This window comes from Ictalurus furcatus, chromosome 28 (genome assembly GCF_023375685.1).
Source record: "Ictalurus furcatus strain D&B chromosome 28, Billie_1.0, whole genome shotgun sequence".
NCBI lineage: Eukaryota > Metazoa > Chordata > Actinopteri > Siluriformes > Ictaluridae > Ictalurus > Ictalurus furcatus.
In genome coordinates, this window is record NC_071282.1 from 2,730,893 (window position 1) to 2,751,863 (window position 20,971).

General features: G+C 37.8%; 2 protein-coding genes and 1 long non-coding RNA gene across 5 annotated transcripts; 1 reads left to right on the top strand and 2 right to left on the bottom strand.

Annotated features, from left to right (window-relative positions):
* Positions 1-296: 296 nt before the first annotated feature.
* si:dkey-17o15.2 (UAP56-interacting factor) lies at positions 297-5,479 on the top strand. Of its 2 annotated transcripts, none has more exons than XM_053617871.1 (9): positions 297-599; positions 2,379-2,519; positions 2,762-2,847; positions 3,054-3,148; positions 3,262-3,331; positions 3,442-3,494; positions 3,631-3,705; positions 4,196-4,337; positions 4,802-5,479. In XM_053617871.1, the coding sequence occupies exons 1-9, from the start codon at positions 524-526 to the stop codon at positions 5,045-5,047; spliced, it is 984 nt and encodes a 327-aa protein (XP_053473846.1). In that variant the 5' UTR covers positions 297-523; the 3' UTR covers positions 5,048-5,479. The 2 variants fall into 2 exon arrangements, with proteins under 2 accessions (XP_053473846.1, XP_053473845.1); XM_053617870.1 differs by having other exon boundaries at positions 302-599; positions 2,379-2,537; positions 4,802-5,476.
* A 3,359-nt stretch (positions 5,480-8,838) lies between these two features.
* LOC128603459 (uncharacterized) lies at positions 8,839-10,271 on the bottom strand. Its single transcript, XR_008385015.1, has 4 exons — positions 10,260-10,271; positions 9,405-9,429; positions 9,013-9,221; positions 8,839-8,931 (listed from the first exon to the last, which is right to left on the bottom strand). It is a non-coding gene; the product is annotated as an uncharacterized LOC128603459 (long non-coding RNA).
* A 2,987-nt stretch (positions 10,272-13,258) lies between these two features.
* LOC128603443 (putative uncharacterized protein DDB_G0274435) lies at positions 13,259-20,243 on the bottom strand. 2 transcript variants are annotated; one of them, XM_053617875.1, is made up of 10 exons: positions 20,209-20,243; positions 19,905-19,915; positions 19,232-19,256; positions 18,740-18,890; positions 16,586-16,764; positions 16,306-16,499; positions 15,235-15,289; positions 14,703-15,100; positions 14,352-14,385; positions 13,259-14,245 (listed from the first exon to the last, which is right to left on the bottom strand). In XM_053617875.1, exons 6-10 carry the CDS (start codon positions 16,462-16,464, stop codon positions 14,007-14,009), a joined length of 885 nt encoding a protein of 294 aa, XP_053473850.1. In that variant the 5' UTR covers positions 16,465-16,499; positions 16,586-16,764; positions 18,740-18,890; positions 19,232-19,256; positions 19,905-19,915; positions 20,209-20,243; the 3' UTR covers positions 13,259-14,006. The 2 variants fall into 2 exon arrangements, with proteins under 2 accessions (XP_053473850.1, XP_053473849.1); XM_053617874.1 differs by lacking the exons at positions 19,905-19,915; positions 20,209-20,243 and having other exon boundaries at positions 18,740-19,892.
* Positions 20,244-20,971: the final 728 nt, after the last annotated feature.

Consider the following 20,971-nt stretch of genomic DNA (forward strand, 5'->3'; position numbering starts at 1 on the left):
AAAGACAAGTTAATGCTAGAAAACACTAAAGTTCTATAGGTGCTGTCAAACACGCGTGTTCAGCCTAGACACCGTTTATTCTTCAGCAGTAGGCAGATTGTGTCTTGTACACATGATGGAACCGAATGGCGCATAAAACCATTATGGAGCAGCGACTTCCTGTTTGTTTCAGTTTCTCGAGAAACCCTTCAGAGCGTCCGTGTGGAGCTACATTATATATTTATATATAGACACAGCTCCCTCTTGGACGTTTCAGTTGTTAGAGCATGTGCTATTTTTGGGCTCCAGGCACGCGCTGCTGGTTCATTCACACCACATGAGGGCGAAACCCTTCTACAGGTTTTTGGTTCAACACGTTCCCTTTCGATGACGTGACGCGAGGAGAGGTGAGCTGCCGCCCTGGGAGAACTCTCGGTTTTGACTCGTCTGCGGGAAGAAAAAAAAAAAAAAAACAACCAAACGACATCTCGCGTTTACACGGATAAAGTTGCAGAAGTTGCGTTGAAGTGCGCGCGCGCCTGAAATGGAAGAAATGGGAGACACCGAGTTTTCAGAGTCTCAAGCCGACAACGGCGCGGACAAAATCGACATGTCACTCGGTTAGTGAGATTTAATGTAATTTTATTCATCCTTTTTTTTTTTTTTTTTTTTTTTACCCCCTCCCCTATAAGCCGAGAGTTTGTTTCCGCAACCCTAAATCGCCGTGATATGTTTTCACTTCCGCATTGTGCACGCGAGAGAAGCAGCGTCATGAATCAGCTGTCGCTCTGGAACTCACAGGCTGCCTATTATTATTATTATTATTATTATTATTATTATTATTATTATTATTATTATTATTTTTAATTCATTTATTTAAATCCATTATTAATGTTTGTGCTGTATGTTTTAGTTATGGCACTAGGGTAATGAAGGTACCGTGTGGCTGATAGGGAGGAAGGTATTCCTACAGTAGTAGTGTTTTCTAAAGGGAGAAGCCGAAGAAAAAAAAAAAGGCTAAAATGTCTGTCATGGTTGTTTAGTACACTTATAGCGCGAGCTTAAGTGGCACGAGCTGTATGTGCTCATTGAGGCGGGGAGGCGGGGAGGATCTGAGAGGGGGAAAAAAAACTGAGGGGAAAAAAAGACATTTTAACTACTGTAATTTTAAACACACACTTTTCAAAACATTCATGAACTCGCCATTTCCGGTCTGTCATCCGCGTACTAGAGCCAACACCTGTCCCAGTCACTGAGTCAACATCTGAATGGTTTTTGTTACTCAGCTGTGTAACCCAGAACACATTTGTTTTAAGCCTTCGTGGCATTTTTTCTCTCTCCTCAGACTACATATTATTTATTTAAATCGCAGTAGATTTACTGCTGCATTTGTCTTTATTAAACAGTAAGCTAGATCAGAAAGTCTTTCCTTCCCACTAGCTGGTAAAGATGGTCTACAAGTTTAAACCAGCCCAACCTGTGTTTTGGGAACTGGTAGCTGATCGGACTTAAGCTTTAAGATTTTTCAGCAGGATTCTGAGAGAAGTTGTTTCAAGTGTTTTTCTAGCTTGTATACTATTCCACGTGTTTGTAAGGTTATATACCTAATTCACTCCCCCCTCATGGGTTTTGTATTTTATTATGTTTCAATGGCTGCAACATGGCCGCCACCTGTCACGGTCAACAACTGACTGTGACTCAGCTGTTTGTAGGTCATAACCTCTGAAATAACATTCTGGATTTCTAGAGATGACATAACAAAGTCCAGCAGGTTTTTAAAAAATTTTTTTTAATCTAATTCCACAGAAGTCTTGGTTTTAAAACATCACAGTGTTTGAAAGATGAAACGTTTCTGACGTCTACATTTTGAAATGCCTACAAGTATTTGTTGATTTTAAGAATATTTTAGCGCGTTTACTGTTCCTGAGGATTTATAACACGGCCTGCATGCTTTATGTGAAAAGAAACAACTGGTCTTCAAAAAGCCGCCTTAAAACAACTTGTCCAGTGAGTTGATCTTCTTGTTTATCCAGATAATACGTACAAAAGAAGACACGGTGTTAAAACACCACAGTGGTGAAAAGGTAAAAAATCTTGGTGGTGGTGGTGGTTGTTGTTGTTGTTTACATTCTAAGTGTCTACAAACCATTGTTAATTTTTGTGGAATTTTACGGGTAGTTTGAAATAATTTACCACTGAGGAATGTTATCATATTGCGCTGCGTGTTCTTGTAAAATCGAAAAGCAGTCAATTGTTACCCGACTCTAGATCTTCCTCAGGTTAAGGCGCAGGACTTTGTTACGCAGATACCTGGCCTCCACTTTTACTTTCAGCCTGTAAGGTGGTGTTTAATGTGAACTGAGGCGCAGACTAACTGTTTTCTTCCCCCACCCCTCCAGACGAGATCATCAAGCTGAATAAAAAAGAGCAGAAAGCAAACAGAGCTGCGGACAGGGCCAGAAGCAGGCGTGTTTCAAACAGGAATAATGTGCTAAAGAAGCTCAACCAGACACCACAGGCACGGAGAGGCCTCAGACGAGGTTCGCTGCAGTATCAGGGTACTGAGTTAACATTACTGTGTCTGCATCTCTCTTTCTATCTGTATACCCTCGGACATATCCATCGCTATTTAAAATAAATGAATAAATAAATAAATAAATTAAATGGCCACTTTTGACCTGAATTCATTTACGGTTGTATTGCTTTTAAATCTAAAGTGATGACCTGGCAGATCAGCTGGATAGAAAGGAGCGCTAAGAGCTAAATATTTTCATTATTTCAGGGCCAATCAGGTCACGTGGGCTGAACAGGAGCAGAGGTTTGGGGAGACAAAGCGGGCTGAGTCCTCTTAACAGAGCTAATTCCGAGGTTCGTAGAATTCATCGCATCATGCATTGAAAAATAGAGACTTTATATGGTATTTGAAACGCATATAATAATGTGGATGAGTAGGTGGTATGGACATAACGAGTTGAATAAAGAAAAGATATGAACACCACACTAAAAGCAGCAACAACATGAAAATGCAGAAAGGAGTCAGTTTAAAATAGTGGGAATTTTTATTGTTTTTTCAGACAGAAGAGCAACAAGTTCAAAGCACAGCCTCAGTGAGAGGCTCGTTCCGTGGGCGAGGAAGAGGACGAGGAAGAGGACGAGGAGGATTGAGCAGGTATCTCATAGACTGTCGTGTGTATATATAGGACTCGTTTGAGATCATTTGTCCAGCTAAACCTTATTACATTGAACTAAATATTGATTACTGTGTTATTCGTAATGCTGTAGGGGAGCTTTGTCAGCGAGAGGTCAGCGAGTTCCCCAGAGAGGCGGAAGACCATTTGTATTAGACAGAGGAGTAAGTTGATTCATGCTGATCGCTTAATCTGTCTTTTCCGCACTAATCAAAACATTTAGATTTGGTGGATTGATGTAGAGCCCAATAACTATATATATATTTGTTTGTAGTTTGCTGCTATGAGAGGTTCCGGCAAATTGGAAATGTATCAGAAAATAAGAAGGTATGTATGTTTAGACAAAAGTAAATGTGATGGAAGGTCTTAATGCACGCCAATGCATAATTCTTCCATTTTTCTCTTTCTCTTTTTTTTGTCTGCTCTCTCCGTCTCTCGCTCTCGCGTCTCGCTGTATGTAAAGTCAGAGAACTACACCTACTCCCGGGACAATGTTAACAGTGTCGCTGCCCAATGCAAACTCGCCACCTGTGACTCAGTGAGTTTCTCCATCATTTATCATTTTATAGTTTTTTCAAATGTTTAAACAGCTTGGTTGAAAAGCAATTTAGAAAATGAATGTGTTTGCGGTATGTTTGGTTATATGGTTATAACTGTAAGATAAAATGAGAACGATGCCATTGTAATGATAATAATAGAAAGATACGATTAGGAACAAGGACTAGAACTTGTAGAACTTGTGCTACTGGGCTCAGAGTCCATTACTGCTGCTGCCAAGATATCCTCCTGGTGTTGGCGGTCCCGTTTGATCTGCTCTTTTCTCTGGGGTCAAAGAGCAGTAGTGTCCTTCTGCTGAATCCCGCAGCTTCCTCACACTTTGCCGACTTTCACCATGTGGGAGGCGCCCTGTAGAGCCTGACTTCCTGAAGTCCTCCTTAAATTATAACTTGTGTATTTTTTTGGTGAAATTTTTACATTGAATTTTAGGTATATTCCTAAGATTATTCTGAGTTTCTTTTCCGTCTAAGGGTGAGGCCACAGCGGGGTGGTTCAGCGTTGAGGGGCAGGTCATCTGAGGCGTTGAGGGGTAGGTCAACTGAGGCGGTGAGGGGCAGGCCAACACCCAAAGGCATCCCTCTGCACTTCAATTACAAAGCAACCACCAACCAGGTGTATATATGCAAACACACACATACACACACACACACACACGCACCCCAACACTAACTCCAAGAGATACTGCACATCTTCATCACATCCAATTAAATTATTTGTCATTATTTGTCATTATTAAAATATTTACATACAGCATTCAGTAAAGCAGAACAATGTACAATGGAGCATATGTAAACCAGGGTTTCTCATGATTTCTCGTGATTTTGTCGTTTCATGGTACATTTAAATGGTATACTTACTTCAAATTTCTTTGCTGCAATCTACCAACATACTAACTAATATCATCATAACCCTAGTTTAGGCAGCTGCCGCACAGTTTCTACATTTAGCTTGATCTATGGTGTCATGTTCAATAGCAGAACCGTTTTGGAAAGATCCGTTTCACTTGTTGCATACTAAGAAAATCTGTTGCTATTTGTTCAATATTTATTAATTATTATTATTTTTTTTTTTTGCAGACTCAGCTGTCCCTGAATGAGCGCTTCACTGGTTTGAGGATGAGAGGGCGAGGCCCAAGGTTAAACAGAGAAAGTGGGAGGGGTCGGGGGCAGGGACGTGGACGGGGACGAGGAAGAGGAGAGATTGGCAGAGGAAGAGGTGGAGGAAGGGGAGTGATAAAAGAAGGACCAGCTATGACAAGAGGAGGAAGAGGAAGAGCTAGAGGTGGAGCAAGAGGATTAGACCGAACCGTCTTTCTCCAGTGATTCCAATCACTTGGCCTGAATGAAGTATTATTGCGGGGGGCACATCTGTTTTCACAATGACAGCCTGTTGGATTGCTTTATATTTTTAACATGAGATTAGAGAAGCTGTTTTATAGTCAACAAACCACATTGTTAAAAGTTGACACCAATGTAATGTGTTAAATGTTCATTTTAAGCCCTGATTTAAAATATATATATATATATATATATATATATATATATATATATATATATATAATTTTTAAAGCTTGTATTCAGGTTCACATTTGAACGTTCTTAGAATTGGACATCACATACCAAGCCTCAAAATTCAAAGTGCCTTAACACTTATTGTAAATACATTTTTGTTTACATGGTTTATATTTGGGTGTTACCAATCTTACAAAAGTGTTATGAAATATACCAAATAAAATATTTAAAATAAATATGCTATCTGGTATGATTTACAGACATATCAACCTCCAATTGAAGTAAGCTATTTTAAAATAGCATCATAAATATTTGTTTTTGTGATATTTATTCCTGGGGAGTCATATCTTTTATTTAAGATATCTAAATATGAAGGATACTCAGAAATCCGACTTAACATTCGGCGTATATGCAACAACATTCAACTTACAAACATAAGAGTAAACTTCATGAATAAAATTGTGTAGATAATGGAAATGTGTAGATAATAGTAATGTTGGCATGATTACACTCAGTCATAAATCCTACCATCTTCGTGACATAGTAAACTAGGGAGGGCCTTGCGGGGACCAGCAACATGTCCCCCAAGATCAAGACTGTCAGATATTATTATTTTTGTGGACACACACACACAGGTTGAAAACTACTTTTCAGTTTCATTACAGTCACTGAGAGAACGTCCCGTTCTGATCCCGTCACCTTAGTGCATGATTATACTGTCCAAATATTAATAATTGAACCTTTTTTTTCTTGGGACCATGAACTCTAGTATCATTTATAAATTCAGGATTCATGTTCTGCATTCATGTTGCAGAAACCAGGTATAAAGGAAGATTAAGTCACATACCTACACTTCAGGAAGTGACACAGTAACTCTGTAGAAAACATAAACCGTACATCATTAACGATATTTTGAATGTTTTCTCAAAGATTTCAGTTCCTTGTATTGATTCCTGTAAGCTTTCACGTCCTGTAACTTAGTCGTATGTTACAGAGGGAGCACATGTTACAAAGAACCCCCATGTTTAAAAAGAGAACATTGTTACGATAGGTAGAACTGGAAATTCATCATCGTACGCGCTGTCGTGAAGTGAAGTGGAAAACCTGAGAATGGTACAAATATCATGGCACCATTTAGAAAGTATATGAACACAGTCCAGTTTAGTTTTCCTGTGAAGAACTGCAATCGCCGTGACACAGCAACAGTAATCTTTCATATTTGTGCATTAGACGTTTGGATTTATTTTATTTCATGCTTTATTGATCATCCACCTTAAAGTGACATTGGGGTTGCCTTCATTTCAAATATTTGATGAAAGGTTTGTAAAGTCGTACAATCATATTTAGAATACACAACTCCTGACACATGGAGTAAATGAAGTAATAAGAGTAATACGCTTAGTGAAAGCTACCTAGTAAGGAATTTATACTGAAATTGTGTTCTTTATTATTTTCCTAATTTATTATTCACTGTTAAAATTATTTTTGCTCCTACTGTGGTGGGGAGCTGTATTAAGTGCAGTACCAGTGATTGGCGAATGGACCTCATCACAACACTGATATTAAGAACCTATAGACTGTCATTTGTCACATGCGTAAGTTTCACACTGTCTGTCGGTCTCAAGAAGTGCGATTTTAGCTAACTAGCCGTAACTGACTGACAGAATGTTATAACAGTTTCGACTCTTTCTTTTTCCTTCCCAATTCTACAAACAAGTAAAAAAAATAAATAACTGCAAGGAGAGCTAAGCGGCTAAAAGTTAGCTAGTCGTTTTGCCACAAGGTTTCAAGCCACCGAATAGCTACGTATATGTTACGTATACGTATATGCCTTTTATGTTTTTTTTGCTTTTTATCTTAACACAAATCTGGATGTATATCACATTTCCCGTATCTGTTGAAGTATTTTAAAAGCCGTTTATTTAATTGCCTAAACATGGCCCTGTGTCAGAAAAATCAATCAAATGAAGTTTAGTCACTAAAAAAAGACTAGATTGCAATGATGTTTGTCTTTTTGATATGATTTGAATTTTAAATCTCCAAAATGTTGACCGTTTAGAAGACTTTCGTTGTCTACAGGATGTTTCTGCTCCTGTACCATCATATCACGTTTGCTTGTTTTTGTCCTGCGTCTTCTTTCCCAGTGAATCCAGTTCATTTTTTGTTTGCCCACAATATCCAGCTGTCCTTTTTTGGATCTAATTTCTTTGTTGTATTTACCAACTCATCTCTGACCTCCCTCAGAAGTCTGTCCCGCTCTTCAACCTGCTTTTGACTTTCCTTTAGCTGCCTCTTTATGTCATTTAGAAGACTATCTTTCATTTTTAGCTGTTCGTTTTTTTCTGCCAACTCAGCTTTTAGTTTCTCCAACTCCATCCTCATGGTCTCCAGTTGGTTTTTGCTGGGATCCGCTCCATTTAGCATGTTCTCCCGTTTGTTTGTCACTGCACTGTGATGGATCTGGGAGAGACAAAGAGAGCTTCATTCAGAGCAGCAGAATCCATGCACAGAAATGATGCCTCAGTAAATGGTGGCATGATTTGGATGGATGGACAGATAGATAGGCAGACATACAGACATTTACATTCATAGCATTTAGCAGACACTCTTATCCAGAACCACTTACTGAAGTGCTTTTTAGTCTCACACACACACACACACACACACACAGAAAAACTGATGTACAGTCAGACATACAGACAGATAAACAGACTCTCAGATAATCAGAGGCAAAGACAACCAAGACAGACAGACACAGACACAGACAGACAGACAATCTGAGACACACAGCCTACACAGACAGACAGACAGACAGACAGACAGAAAAACACACAAACATAATCAGAGACGCAGAGATAAAAGTTTCTTATATTCACCTGCTTGATGTTCCTTCATATTTTCCTGCTGTATTTCTTCAAGCTGAAAGAGTGGAACACTTGTTTAATGTAGGACAAAAAGATGATGTGTAATGTACAGATCTCTAGCTAAACATGAGTGACAGATCCTACGTGCACATGAGTTTGCTCAGTTTCCATTGTGACATCTTTGGGCAATAGTTGAATCTGTTGTATATATATATATATATATATATATATATATATATATATATATATATATATATATATATATATATATATATATGTGTGTGTGTGTGTGTGTGTGTGTGTGTGTGTGTGTGTGTATAAGATTTTCTCATTTTAATTCATTGTACATGTGTCAGTGTAAATCAGTGTAAAACTGTCAAATCAAGCGCCACTATTATATAAACTTGATATTAAAATAAAAGTATCCAATAGTGTCTGTCCAATCAACAGGTAATAAATCAAACCATTCTGCTGATCAGTTAAACAACAGTACTTGCTTTGTCTAATATATAGGAAGAGGTATTATATTCTCTAAGAATATGAATATGCACATTATTCATGTGTTTAAAACAGAAATCTATTTATTTAACAGATATAAATTGAAAAGCATGTAGCTTCTTAACCTCAATAAAAGTACCTGAGGTTTTATGTAGTTTATAATTCTGGTAAACGACTCGTGATTTTTCTGACATCGCGGTAATCCCTGATCTTCATGGAACAGACAGTCGACTGTGAATGTATTCTCTCTGTGTACAGCTCTGCTGCTGTCTGGTACAACACACTCTGGATCAAACGTGTGATGGAGCACCACTAGAACAGCAGGTTTGTTGTCTATAGAAAACATATGAGGCATTTATTCACCAAATACTTTACTCAGTATATATGCTACCTTATTACTATTTTTTTAAATACCTGAAATTTATTAAGTTTCTCCTGCGCTGCTTGAATATCAATTGCATGTCCTCTAATGACAGGGCAGAAGACCATAATGAAATCACACTCCTCCTCTGTCCGTACCACTTGCAGAGCTGGTATTTGTTTTTTAAGGTGATCCATCATGCCAATATGAGAATTCAATGTTGGTCCAGTTAGTAGAATAAAACACCTCAATGTTTTATTTCCTGTAAAAATACATCTTTTGTCATTACAAATAAAAAATTAATGATAATTGTATCAGGATGGGTTTTGAGAGACAATCATGATGTTTGTATGGCTATAGTGGGCTAGTGGGCAGAATTTTTTATTTATTAATTATTTTTTTCTAAAGCTTAAAAAACCTGGTTCTTGATTCTGTATTACCACACCTGGCTCTTCTCTCTTTGTTGAACCCTGTAGAAGAGAATAAAAAAAGTGTAAAGCTTTTATGCATGGGGTGAAAGAGTGGAAGGTGTTGATGTGTCAATATGTAGAAATATTCAAGCTAGGGAACGTTTTAGAACCGGGGTGTCCAACTTTACTGTTGTGGGTGCAGATTAACTGATTAAACAGGTGGAATCAGGTGTGGCTCCTGATTGATTGCAGTGAAAACCTGCACCCATACTGGCCCTTTGTGGACACCCCAGTTTTAGAAATGGCACACAGCAAATTCTACAAAATGCACTGTTCTTTTGATAACTGTCTACATATATCTAGGTAACTAGGTAAGATATTTGAGACCTTCAACACATGTTACAAGTCCCTGTATAAGTTGGTACTATACTATACTCTATCATAAAGTCTTAATGCAGCATATCATTCTCGAGCAAAACAGCAGTGGGTCCTTGACTAACATTTCAACTATGAGCTTGGGTTCCAACCCCCCCACCCCCACCCATAAACACATCATTCAACTCCATACAAACTAGTTTATTTAACTATTAATTAGCTCTTATAGATGACAATTAGCAGGTGACAGGATATAGGAATGAGTTGTGTGTTGCAGCACATGACATTTAAATTAAAACATCAAGTAAAAGTGCTTTGTGAACATCAAAATATTGTTGGTAAGTGAAAGTTAAAAGAAAGACCTGCTGGCTGTCATAAACAGCCTTCTACTTCAACAGTTTCACACTTTTGTACTGAGGCAGACTCTTACATCACTCACTATTATATGTGAAAATAGATCAATAAAAATCAGCCAGAATCATCAATGTAATGCCAAAGCATAGTTACTGACTTACCTCTGAGTCAGGACCTGTATAAAACAAAAGAAAGAAGCTCAATATTAGATATTAATTCATTAAGATATTTAACTTTATACCTACTGCTAATACTCCAGCTCTAAACATTTTCTATTTATATTCACTGAATCGTAAATCTACAAAACTCCAAATTTAGTAATATTTTGATTTTGTTTTGATTAATACCCAAAACTAGTTAAGTGCAGGTTAAATTCTTATTCAGAAGTCACTGGTGAAATGCATTTACATATATACATTTATTGTAGTCTTAGAGCTGTAATTTAGATCTATAGGGTTAGTGTTAGTGAATCTAGAATATTTACAGTATATATCATCACATTAAATATACAGTATAATCAGACAATTCCCACAGAAAAATCTTTCATTGGATTAGCTCCCATGAGATGGCACAGCGCAGATGTCAATATTAGTTTAGTCAGTTGGAAAATTGTCGCTGGAATTTGTGTATACTTGTACAGATTTGATATTTGAATACATTTTAGGAAATGACTTGTAACGTCATGTACAATCTTACCAGGAATTTATAAATAAACCTTAGCTTTTTAGCTCTCGGCTATAGTCTATAGGTCACTAGTCTACAGGCAAATATATTTATCTGCAGAATCAAATATTTATTGGAGCATCGGTACATTTATTCAGCATTCATCTCCATTCCAACCTGTTGATACTCACTTGACTTGTCTCTATTCCAGAAAGACTGTGGAAGGGAATTACAGAGTATAACTGTTTAATGCATGGTGTCAAATATAAACTTAAAAATGTACGTTCGAAAATGAAGTATCTATCTATTTATTCTTTATAAAAGATTCACAGATCATTTCTTTCTTCATGAAAAAAAAGAAAATCTATACAAATGCAAATCCATCAGTGCTTTGCTCATAGTACTGTATGTTGCTTTATCTCTTTAATGAAAAACAATCAGCAGGGGAAATAATTCAATGTTAAATGTAATTGTCCATTGCATTACATTTCATCTCATCACTTTGTCACACTGAAATGAAATCACATCCTTGAATTATAATTGAAGAAAATCTCATTTTCCAGGCATTACTGTCCATATTTGTATTTTGTGTTAAACAGGAATGCATTACATTTGCCACACTTATTTACATGCTGGCACTGTAGTTGAACTCCTGTGTGCAATGACTTGTAGCTCTGTTCACTTGTAGCTCTGTTCTCTCGACAACGTCACAGCATAACACTGTAATTTTCAGGATGGGATAATCTATAAGTTTGAAGGCTGTGCTGTTTTTTTGTCGAATTTCTGATACTGAAGGCTGAGATATAAGTAAATAAAATCAGGTATTACCATCAGTAAGAGAACCAAGCAGAGACATTTACTTACCTCGAATGAAAAACCTGAAAAACCTGTACAAAAACAAAGAAAGTACCGGTAAAGTGTATGTTTATGGTGTGTCGTTTCATGCTGATGGACATAGCTAAAAAAAACCAAAAAAACCCACCCCCCTCCTCATTGAATAGTCAAATTAAAATATAAAGGTAACAAATGGCAAAATATTGATAACTGTTAAATAATGGTGTTTAAATGCTGAACACTGCGTAACCAAAAATCCCACAGAGAAGCTTTCTAATACTTATAATACCATCTTCTGGTCTGGAATGACCGCCTTTAAACATCTGACTTACCTGATGTCATCTTTATATTTTCCTATAGGTTCAGACTAAAAGGAGAGAGAGAGAGAGAGAGAGAGAGAGAGAGAGAGAGACAGACAGACAGAGAGAGAGAGAGAGACAGACAGAGACAGAGAGAGAGAGACACACACACACACACACAGAGAGACAGAGAGAGAGAGAGAGACAGACAGAGAGAGAGAGAGAGGGAGAGAGAGACAGAGAGAGAGAGAGAGAGAGAGAGAGAGAATTCAGTCATCTCATTGTGTAACTACACAGCTCTAATAAAACGCATTTCTATGACATTTTCTCTAATAAAACACGATTTCAGAATATATTTAGGTGTGTTATTTAACACGACTTTGCCTTGCTTTTCTTACCTTTACTGATTCTCATAAACAGAGTTTATCACCTGCTGCTTCAGAAGAATTGGGACTTTCACTTTCACCTTCCGAGAAGTTTGACAAATGAGAGCGAGCTCCGCCCCTCCCCCTATTAGAGCTCCGTCCCTTCGTCTCTCAGAGTCCCGCCCCTTTCCCTTCCTGTTCTAGTCTAACAGGCTTCTTCACATTGTACTTTAGGACTGTCAGTGTCACCTATTTCAAACCTTTTTATTCTCTAGTGCATGTAATAATCCTCCTATAATAACAACAACAACAACAACAACAACAACAGCAATAATAATAATAATAATAATAATAATAATAATACTATTTTCACAGTGTTAATCATAGCTAATACCTTAAACTTCATGGTGCTAAGGGCATATTCTGGGTTTGGGACATGGGACTCTGGTATCATGATTATAAATTCAGCATTGATGCTGTGCATTACAGATACAGAGTCACATATACTCCAATACAGCACTCATTTTAATCAACTAAACAACTTCCGGTACCACAGTAAAGAGTAAATGTAACACTGTAACCATGTAGAAAACATGAACAATATTGGGGGTTTGTCTGTTTGTGGAAGTCCCCAAACAGCTGTTCCTTTAACTTCTCCTCCATAGCAGATGTCCTGCCCCTTACATGTGTCATTGCTGCCCCCTAGTGATGGTGAAACTCCAAGCTTCATTCATAGCAGACGTGGGTGACGTGTACTGGCAAAGACGATGTTGTACACTCCACCACAATCAATCATTTGAATGTGATGCATCATGTACAGTACATGCACAGTAAATAGACTAATCTTCCAAAAGTGTCTGTAATGTTGATTATGTGTTACAGTTGGTGGAAAAGATACTGTCATGTACGCTTTCCATTCTTTCTATGAAAAGAGATCTCTTATTTTAGTGCTCCTTAAATAAATAAAAAAATACTGACTGAATAATTCACCGATGCCACTTATATTCATATTGTGTGTAGAAATGTGAGACAAATACTAGCATTTGTTTACAGACAGATGTTTATGAGTTATAGCTATCATGTGACCTCTGATACACATTCATGTTGTACATCGAGTTTATTTTTTTACCTGGTCAATAATGAATATTCAGGCACAGGTGGTGCAATTGCAGATGCGGAGCAGATTTCTATACGGATAGACAGCTGACAAAGTACAAGATACGCAGCTTTCAAACAAACGAGATCACAATGCCAAATGTTTCCTTGTCAAATTTATTTAATGAATCGAGGCAACAAGAACATTTTCATGATGCATCAATGAACACAAATAGTTTAAATATATAAGGAAAAATACAAATAAATATAATCCTCAATGCTACAGATTTATCTTTTATCAGAAACCCTCTAAACTACCAGTGTTTTCCCCACCTCCCAACAATTTTCCAGTTTTAGCCCATAGTTTCTAACTTTTATTCGCTTGCTGCCAATCACAGACATAATCTAATACATGTAGTGTTCTTTTCGTAATCTATACAGATAAAGTCTCATTCAGTGGGGGTTCACCATATTCCAGTGTTGATAACAGCGAACTGTAATAAAGCTACAGAGGAGATAGATAGAGAAGTTTTCACTGAGACCAAAGAGAGAAATTTCTCACCAGTCCTTCAAATGACAGATTCTGTGATTATATAGATGAAGATATAGATAAAGATATAGTCAGTATAGGTCCGAGAGTAATCACACATCATCATGCACAATAATAACAATATCTGCTATTGCAGTGGCATAAAAATAATTCATCTAACAAATATGTATTTGTATGTGTGGATAGTGCGCTTTTCTCTTGGGTGAGATTCTCATTGTACTTTAGTTCTGTATTTTCATTCTCTATCTGTTTTTTAATCTTCTGTACCTGCTGGTCTTTATTTTCCTGTGATTTAATCTCTAATTCCAGATGACATCTTGTCCCAGCTAATTCTCCAATCCCTAGAATAAACACAAGTTTATGTGACAAAGAGACATTGATTGACAGACAGACAGACAGACTGATTGATTGATTGATTGATTGATTGATTTAATCTCCCACACTCACCTGTGTTTGCATCTTCTTCTTCTTGTTCTTTCTCCTGTGAAAATAGTAGAGGACATTAATGCACAGCTCTGTATAGACCAGGTACAAATAATTAAATATACACAGGAAAATTATAAAGTATATAGTAAAAGTTTAGGGGAGATGGAGTAGCTTCCTTTCAGACCAAAAGAGAACAATTTATTACCAAACCTAAAAATTACAGCCTCTATATATAATCATTATAGGAACTCATATAATCAGACAATCATGAATAATAATAACAATAAACCTTGGACATGAGTCCGCACATTGGTCTTTCTTTCTGTTTCATCTGGAGCTAATTCCTATTTGTTTTTCCAATTCATTTTTTACCTGTTTGAATTGTGTGTTCTTCTCTTCCAGTGCTTTGTCCTTCATCTGAGGCGGTTGTGTATTTTCTGTTATTAGTCGTTCTTTCTCCTGCAGCTGCTTTGTTTTCTCCTCTAGAAGTCTGTCTTTCTCCTGCAGCTGTTGTTTTGTTTCTGCTAACTCGGCTTTCTGTTGCTCCAACAATGCATCTCTCTCAGAAAGAGTCTTCTCAATGGCGTCTAAGCATTCATACAAAACAGTCTCCCTTTCCCCATGCTTTTTCTCCATTTCCTGCACTCGTTTTCTTGCCTTCTGTATCGCTGGGTCTTTCGGTTTCAGTTGCTGATCTCTCTCTTGCTCATGTAGAGATCTTACTCTCTCCTGTAGATCTGGGTTTTCAAAGATGTCTCCCATTTCTGAATCTAAGATAATATATGCAACAAACAATAAGACACATACACAGATACACAGATTGATTGAATGATTGAAATGGTTGATAGATTCTGAGCCTTTTTTATGTCACTACCTTTAAGAATCAAAAATCTGTCACGCTCACCTGACTTGACACCTTCTTCTTGCTTCTTCACTTCTTTATATAGTTCTTTCCCCTGCTACAATAATAGAAGACTTTAAAATACAGGCCTTTATACAGGCCAGGGGCAAATAATTACATATATGTGAGGTACATGTTGCTTGTGTTACTTAGAGCGAGACCTTGAGCTTATGCATAAAGCATTCGTTCAGGTGTATTATATAAATTTTCAAATTGACTGTGCTGAGAAACTACTATGTAATTATCTATGTAATATAATAATATATAGTAATGTTGTCACGTATCCATATAAGGGAGGATTAGGACGGATGCAAGTGCAGTAAAATGGTTCATTTAGAGAGATAGGCAGACAAATCCAAAACGGTAATCCAAAGCGTGGTTTCATAACATGCCAAAGGTCAGGCGATATACAAACAGGCATAAACAGGGCGAGGCTAGAATGAAAACACGAAATGAGAAACAAGGTCAATAACATGAATCAAAATGAGAAACTAAGAACAACCGCTTGGTAAAGAGATAAAGTCAATACTATGAGCTGTGCAAAGAGACAAAAGGGGTTTAAATGACAAACGTTATCATGGGTTAAACACCGGACAGCTAAAACCAATGAATACGCATATTCGGGAAACAACCAACGACAAAACAGGGGCGGAGACAGAACATAACCATAACAAAAGCACGTGTCCAACTTAAACAAAGCCAATGTCATTGAAGACCGAAAAGCGTGTGTTCGCTAAGAGCTCATGCACCGAGCTCGCGCACTGGTATGCGCTTTAGTTTTCAGAGCACGCTGCAATATTGCAGCGCTGACTCAAGGGGAAATCGTGACAAATATAATATAATAATAATAATATATAATAACATAAAGTCCAGAAATGTAGGTTTATTTCTCTACTTTGCTGTTTTGTCTTGATTACACATAAATTCAAAAGTACCAATACTTGTAAGTGTTTGTAGATGCTATAAACATATAAAATAATAGATACATTCATATATGCCTTTTTTTGGTAACACCATAAACATGAGCTTAACGAGACTAAAACATAATATTTGCTCAAGTAAAAAAAAAAGTACCAGAGATTTTATATATTCTGAAGTTTTGGACAGTGATTCATTATTCTTCCCACACTGCTGTAATCCCTGATCTTCATGGAACAGACAGTCGACTGAGAACGTGTTTTTTCTGTTTACGGCTCTGCTGTTGTTTGGTACAACACACTCTGGATCAAACATGTGATGGAGCGCCACTAGAACAGCAGGTTTGGTGTCTGTAAAAAAAACAAAAAACATTTGTTCACTATATGCAAAAGTAATTCTGAACATATAGTGCATTATTTAAAAAAATTGCGAATACCTGAAATACTCTTTTTCACTGCTGCTTCGATGTCAGTTCCAGCTCGTGACACAATAGAGCAGAAACCCAGAATGAAATCACTCTCCTCCACAGAATCCACCTCCTGCAGATGTATTCGCTTTTTAAGACGATCTATGAAGTTGTGGGAATTCCAGATATGCAAAACAAAAACTTTCCACCTGTGAACAAGCAGCAAAAAGTGGGCAATTTTGATCTGATACTAACAAACAGTTATTATAAATTCCTACACTTGAATAATGTTCACTGGTACATGATTCCCAATAACCAAATTTTACTTGTTTTTTGCTTAAGCCAGCAGTGCTAAACTTGAACGTTTGCAAGAGATTGACAGCGTTCCAGCTCCATGCACAAATATCATTATAAAGTCTCAAGCAATATTTTAGTTCTTAAAATAATGTATGCAGTAGTATTGATCATCAGTAACAGAACAGTCCAAATCAGCATTGAGTGCTTCTGTAATGGGCTCACTAATCTTATTTATTATTGTTAATTAGTGATGATTTCGATAGGGTTTTGGAGCATGTCTGTGGGAATCTATGCCCGTTCAGTCAAATGAGTATTAGTGAGGTCAGGCACTGATGTAGGGCTATGAGGCCTGGCTCACAGTCACCTTTCAAATTCATCCTACAGGTGTTCAGTGGGGTTGAGGTCAGGGTTCTGTGCAGGCCACTGGAGATACTTCACACCAAACTCATCAAATCATGTCTTTATGGACCTGGTTTTGTGTATATCTCAAAGTCACAGTCATGCTGGAACAGAATACTGCCTTCTCCTGTTACCACAAAGTTGGAAGCATGCAATTGTCTAAATTGTCTCGTATGCTGTAGCATTAACTTTACCCTGAACTGCTTCCAGTAAAAAACAGCCCAAGACCATTATCCATCCTACACCAAACTTTACTGTTGGCACTGCACATTCCGGTAGATAACGTTCTCCAACAATCTTCCAAACCCAGATTCAGCCACTAGACTTTGAGATAGTGAAGTGTGATTCATCACTCCAGAGAACACATTTCCACTGCTCCAGAGTCCAGTGGTGGCGCGCTTTACACCACTCTGACTGACGCTTGGCACTGTGCATATTGGTCTTAAGTTTGTTTACTGTCAATGATTGTTTAAGGATATTGCATAGCTATGTGTTTGCCTTTATGCACCTGTTAGCAGTGGGTGTGGCTGAAACTCCTGAACTTAACAATTAGACTGATTTTTTTTTTTGTCAGCAGGATGTGTTTAATGAAACTGAAAGACCAAACTGCACTTTCTACACCCCCTCACAAACAAGCTAATGTAAAATGAAATGCACACGTGCACAAATACTCTGCAAATAAGAGTATTTGGTGTAACTGAGAAGTTTACCATGGGTACTATTCGGCGGAAGAATGACAGATTTTAAACACAAAAAAACTTTATATCACTAATACAGCACCCTATGTGCCTTTAAGTGTGTGCAATACTTTTGTCAAAGATGATTATTATGTCACCGGCAGCACTGAAGCACCTCACCAAAACAACACTGGAACGATAGTAGCGTTGAGACAGTTAAGCCTGCAGCTCTAGGTTTCACTAGTAATCTAAATGCAGTACCTGCCAGACAATACCCAGACAGCAATATATCGTGCCACATTCTTTATGGAGATGTTATAGGATTGGGATCGTTCTGTTATTCTTTGTAACATTTATTGTATATTGTTAGTAGACAATGTTGCAGGGGAGGCATTATTGAATTACTGTGCACTGTATAAGGTTACACTCAATTGTGTTACACTGTGTGCTCATTATGGACATTGATGCTGATTTACTATGTCTGAGTTTGTGCACTCAAAGAAAAAATTAATCTAGCAATCTGCCAAATAAAGATCTAAAATGAGTTATTCATTGCAAAGGACATGTTTCTAGACTCCTCACAACAAAGTGGCTAGACTTAGCTATGGAGACATAAATAATAATAGTAACAATAACACGACCATCACTGTTTAGCAGGTGCTTCACTGGTGTTACTAGTGCAACACTCCCAGTAATCCCAGTTTCAGTCTGACTACACTTCCACAGCTTCAGCCAGTTCATCAAATTAAAAATGATCTTTTTTCAAGGTTTTCCCTTGGTAAATATTTATTATTACAGCTTTAATACTTACCAACCAACCCTCTGGCTTGAGACAATATATCCCTACGAATGGTAAACTGCCAGGGAGTGCCACCCAGCAGAGATTCCACCAAAATCGAGCTGATCAATCCCGTGCTACTAGCAGCAGATGTAGCACGATCTTGACGAACACTTGCTAGAGCCTGTAGGAGCAGAGCAATCAGGAGAAAGGCATACAGAAGTGACCTCAGCCACGTGTGTACCATGGTGTCCAGCCCTGATCTTTTTTTTGGTGAGGGCGAACCACAGTGGGCAGAATGTTGTCTCCTTGGAGGCAAACATGTCCACTTCCGCTTGGCCGAACCTCCACCATATGGACTCACCTACTTGTGGATAGAGCCTCCAATCCCCTTGCCTCAGCACCTGCCTCAACAGGATGTCAGCCTCCACATTCCGGTTGCCCAGAATGTACATTGCACTCACTGACAAAACTTTCCCACACCAGAGAAATCATTCCATTCTATTTCAGCCTGTTCATACTCACTTGACTTGTCTCTATTCCAGAAAGACTGTGGAAGGGAATTACAGAGTATAACTCTTTAATGCATGGTGTCAAATATAAACTTAAAAATGTACGTTTGAAAATGAAGTATCTATCTATTTATTCTTTATAAAAAAGATTCACAGATCATTTCTTTCTTCATGAAAAAAAAGAAAATCTATACAAACGCAAAACCATCAGTGCTTTGCTCATAGTACTGTATGTTGCTTTATCTCTTTAATGAAAAACAATCAGCAGGGGAAATAATTCAATGTTAAATGTAATTGTCCATTGCATTACATTTCACTCTCATCACTTTGTCACACTGAAATGAAATCACATCCCTTGGATTATAATTGAAGAAAATCTAATTTTCCAGACATTACTGTCCATATTTGTATTTTGTGTTAAACAGGAATGCATTACATTTGCCGCACTTATTTACATGCTGGCATTGTAGTTGAACTCCTGTATGCGATGACATTGTGTTCACTTGTAGCTCTGTTCTCTCGACAACGTCACAGCATAACACTGTAATTTTCAGGATGGGATAATCTATAAGGTTGAAGGCTGTGCTATGTTTTTTGTCGAATTTCTGATACTGAAGGCTGAGATATAAGTAAATAAAATCAGGTATTACCATCAGTAAGAGAACCAAGCAGAGACATTTACTTACCCCCCATTATCCTGTTCAAAAACAAAGAAACTACTGGTAAAATGAATGTTTATGGTGTGTCGTTTCATGCTGATGGACATAGCTAAAAAACATAGAAGTCTTTCAGTCCACGCCCCCCCACCCCCACCCCATTGAATAGTCAAATTAAAATATAAAGGTAACAAATGGCAAAATATTGATAACTGTTAAATAATGGTGTTTAAATGCTGAACACTGTGTAACCAAAAATCCCACAGAGAAGCTTTCTAATACTTATAATACCATCTTCTGGTCTGGAATGACCGCCTTTAAACATCTGACTTACCTGATGTCATCTTTATATTTTCCTATAGGTTCAGACTAAAAGGAGAGAGAGACAGAGAGAGAGAGAGAGAGAGAGAGAGAGAGAGAGAGAGAGAGAGAGAGTGAGAGAGAGACAGACAGAGAGAGAGAGAGAGACAGACAGAGAGAGAGACAGAGAGAGAGACAGACAGAGAGAGAGAGAGTGAGAGAGAGACAGACAGACAGAGAGAGAGAGAGAGACAGACAGACAGACAGAGAGAGAGAGACAGACAGACAGACAGACAGAGAGAGAGAGACAGACAGAGAGAGAAAGTGAGAGAGAGACAGACAGAGAGAGAGAGACAGACAGACAGAGAGAGAAAGAGAGAGAAAGAGAGGGAGAGAGAGAGAGGTTGAGAGAGAGAGGGAGAGAATTCAGTCATCTCATTGTGTAACTACACAGCTCTAATAAAACGCATTTCTATGACATTTTCTCTAATAAAACACGATTTCAGAATATATTTAGGTGTGTTATTTAACACGACTTTGCCTTGCTTTTCTTACCTTTACTGCTTCTCATAAACAGAGTTTATCATCTGCTGCTTCAGAAAAATTGGGACTTTCACTTTCATCCTCACTGATAGAGAGCTCCGCCCCTCCCCCTATTAGAGCTCCGCCCCTCCCGCTATGAGAGTCCCGCCCCTTTCCCTTCCTGTTCTAGTCTAACAGGCTTCTTCACATTGTACTTTAGGACTGTCAGTGTCACCTATTTCAAACCTTTTTATTCTCTAGTGCATGTAATAATC

Coding starts and splice junctions, on each gene's coding strand:
- si:dkey-17o15.2 (XM_053617870.1), top strand. CDS start 524: ATGGAAGAAATGGGAGACACCGAGTTTTCAGAGTCTCAAGCCGACAAC. Junction 3,495..3,630: donor ATGTATCAGAAAATAAGAAG/GTATGTATGTTT, acceptor CTGTATGTAAAG/TCAGAGAACTACACCTACTC. Junction 4,338..4,801: donor ACAAAGCAACCACCAACCAG/GTGTATATATGC, acceptor TTTTTTTTGCAG/ACTCAGCTGTCCCTGAATGA.
- LOC128603443 (XM_053617875.1), bottom strand. CDS start 16,464: ATGTTTGATCCAGAGTGTGTTGTACCAAACAACAGCAGAGCCGTAAAC. Junction 15,101..15,234: donor AGAAGAAGGTGTCAAGTCAG/GTGAGCGTGACA, acceptor ATATTATCTTAG/ATTCAGAAATGGGAGACATC. Junction 14,246..14,351: donor AGAAGAAGATGCAAACACAG/GTGAGTGTGGGA, acceptor TGTTTATTCTAG/GGATTGGAGAATTAGCTGGG.